The 2500-nt window shown below is 48.2% G+C and overlaps 1 protein-coding gene across 1 annotated transcript in view; it reads right to left on the bottom strand.

Annotated features, from left to right (window-relative positions):
- Positions 1–2500, bottom strand: part of LOC120918386 — a 26251-nt gene that overhangs the window by 8394 nt on the left and 15357 nt on the right. Inside the window, exon 3 of the mRNA XM_040329931.1 lies at positions 2302–2309. Coding sequence (XP_040185865.1) covers positions 2302–2309 — 8 coding nt within the window. The remainder of the gene's footprint in view (positions 1–2301; positions 2310–2500) is intronic.

Consider the following 2500-nt stretch of genomic DNA (forward strand, 5'->3'; position numbering starts at 1 on the left):
CAGGCATTCCCGGCCAGGACAAGTACTGTCAGTGAGTAAAGCGGTGCTGTGGCGGCCTTTTTTGGGGGCATCAGATTGGCCCGGAGGGTTGGCTGTGTCAGTTTTATTCTGGGACACTGTAATGTCCTGGAATGAAACTGCCCGGGACAGACCTGCAAAATGTGGGACTTTTCCGGGCAATCCAGGACACGTGGTCACCCTACTGTGGAGAGAACACAGGAGAGACCCCCCCCCCCCCTACAATCACAATTTCATTATTTTATTTATTTTTATAAATTATTTTTATTACATTTTATGGTAATATCTTGCAGATGAAACGCCAAATATTCAGACTGTAAAAAATAAAAAAGATTACATGCAAATCTGTTTAATATTTCATTTTATTTTTTTACAGCCCTAAAGCCGATTTGGTTCTTTGCAGTCCTGACCATCCGAAGGTTTGTAACAATGTATAATATGTACGCTTCATTGTAACCAGAAATTCTCTCATGTATTTCTATAGAGATAATGTATATATGTATTTATTATTCTATATACAGGAATAACATTTCCACCATCTATTGTCAACAAGAGATACTAAACATCTATCTATCTATCTATCTATCTATCTATCTATCTATCTATCTATCTATCTATCTATCTATCTAATCTCCAGGATAGTAGTTGATAATAGATGGTGGAAATGCTATTCTTGTGCTGATTTTAGGGCATATAAAAGCCCCCAGAAATACAATATGGCCACCTGGAGGCGCTCTGTACACATATGGTATACAGAGTGCCCCCCAGAAATATAATATGGCCACTTGGAGGCTCTGTGTACAAAAATGGTATACAGAGCGCCCCCCAGAAATACAATATGGCCGCCTGGAGGCGCTCTGTACACAGATGGTATACAGAGCGCCCCCCAAAAATACAATATGGCCACCTGGAGGCGCTCTGTACACAGATGATATACAGAGCGCCCCCCAGAAATGCAATATGGCCGCCTGGAGGCGCTCTGTACACAGATGGTATACAGTGCGCCCCCCAGAAATACAATATGGCCACCTGGAGGCGCTCTGTACACATATGGTATACAGAGTGCCCCCCAGAAATATAATATGGCCACTTGGAGGCTCTGTGTACAAAAATGGTATACAGAGCGCCCCCCAGAAATACAATATGGCCGCCTGGAGGCGCTCTGTACACAGATGGTATACAGAGCGCCCCCCAAAAATACAATATGGCCACCTGGAGGCGCTCTGTACACAGATGATATACAGAGCGCCCCCCAGAAATGCAATATGGCCGCCTGGAGGCGCTCTGTACACAGATGGTATACAGAGCGCCCCCCAAAAATACAATATGGCCACCTGGAGGCGCTCTGTACACAGATGATATACAGAGCGCCCCCCAGAAATACAATATGGCCACCTGGAGGCGCTCTGTACACAGATGGTATACAGTGCGCCCCCCAGAAATACAATATGGCCACTTGGAGGCGCTCCGTACACAGATGGTATACAGAGCGCCCCCCCCCCCAGAAACACAATATGGCCACCTGGAGGCGCTCTGTACACAGATGGTATACATAGCGCCCCCCCAAAAATACAATATGGCCACCTGGAGACGCTCTGTACACAGATGATATACAGAGCGCCCCCCAGAAATGCAATATGGCCGCCTGGAGGCGCTCTGTACACAGATGATATACAGAGCGCCCCCCAGAAATGCAATATGGCCGCCTGGAGGCGCTCTGTACACAGATGGTATACAGAGCGCCCCCCAAAAATACAATATGGCCACCTGGAGGCGCTCTGTACACAGATGGTATACAGTGCGCCCCCCAGAAATACAATATGGCCACTTGGAGGCGCTCCGTACACAGATGGTATACAGAGCGCCCCCCAGAAATACAATATGGCCACCTGGAGGCGCTCTGTACACAGATGGTATACAGTGCGCCCCCCAGAAATACAATATGGCCACTTGGAGGCGCTCCGTACACAGATGGTATACAGAGCGCCCCCCCCCCCCCAGAAACACAATATGGCCACCTGGAGGCGCTCTGTACACAGATGGTATACATAGCGCCCCCCAGAAACACAATATGGCCACCTGGAGGGGCTCTGTACACAGATGGTATACAGATTGCCCCCCCCAGATATGCAATATGGCCACCTGGAGGGGCTCTTTACACAGATGGTATACAGAGCGCCCCCCAGAAATACAATATGGCCACCTGGAGGCGCTCCGTACACAGATGGTATGACAGAACCCATCCCCCCCCCCCCCCAGGAATGTAATTTCCTGCTTGTGTGATTGGCTCACAGATTTTTCCAGAAGTCTGCACTAAGATACAAGTCAGATTTTGGGTATCCCCTGCAACAAAAATGTCATTTTTGGTGAGATTCTCCCAAAGAGACGTCTAAAGGGATGCAGACCCTGACCCTTTCCTCAGAGCCCTGCAGGCGCAGCAGCTGATTAATAATTATAAAGTCACTCCCATTCACATTCACTC

Source organism: Rana temporaria, chromosome 12 (assembly GCF_905171775.1).
Source record: "Rana temporaria chromosome 12, aRanTem1.1, whole genome shotgun sequence".
NCBI lineage: Eukaryota > Metazoa > Chordata > Amphibia > Anura > Ranidae > Rana > Rana temporaria.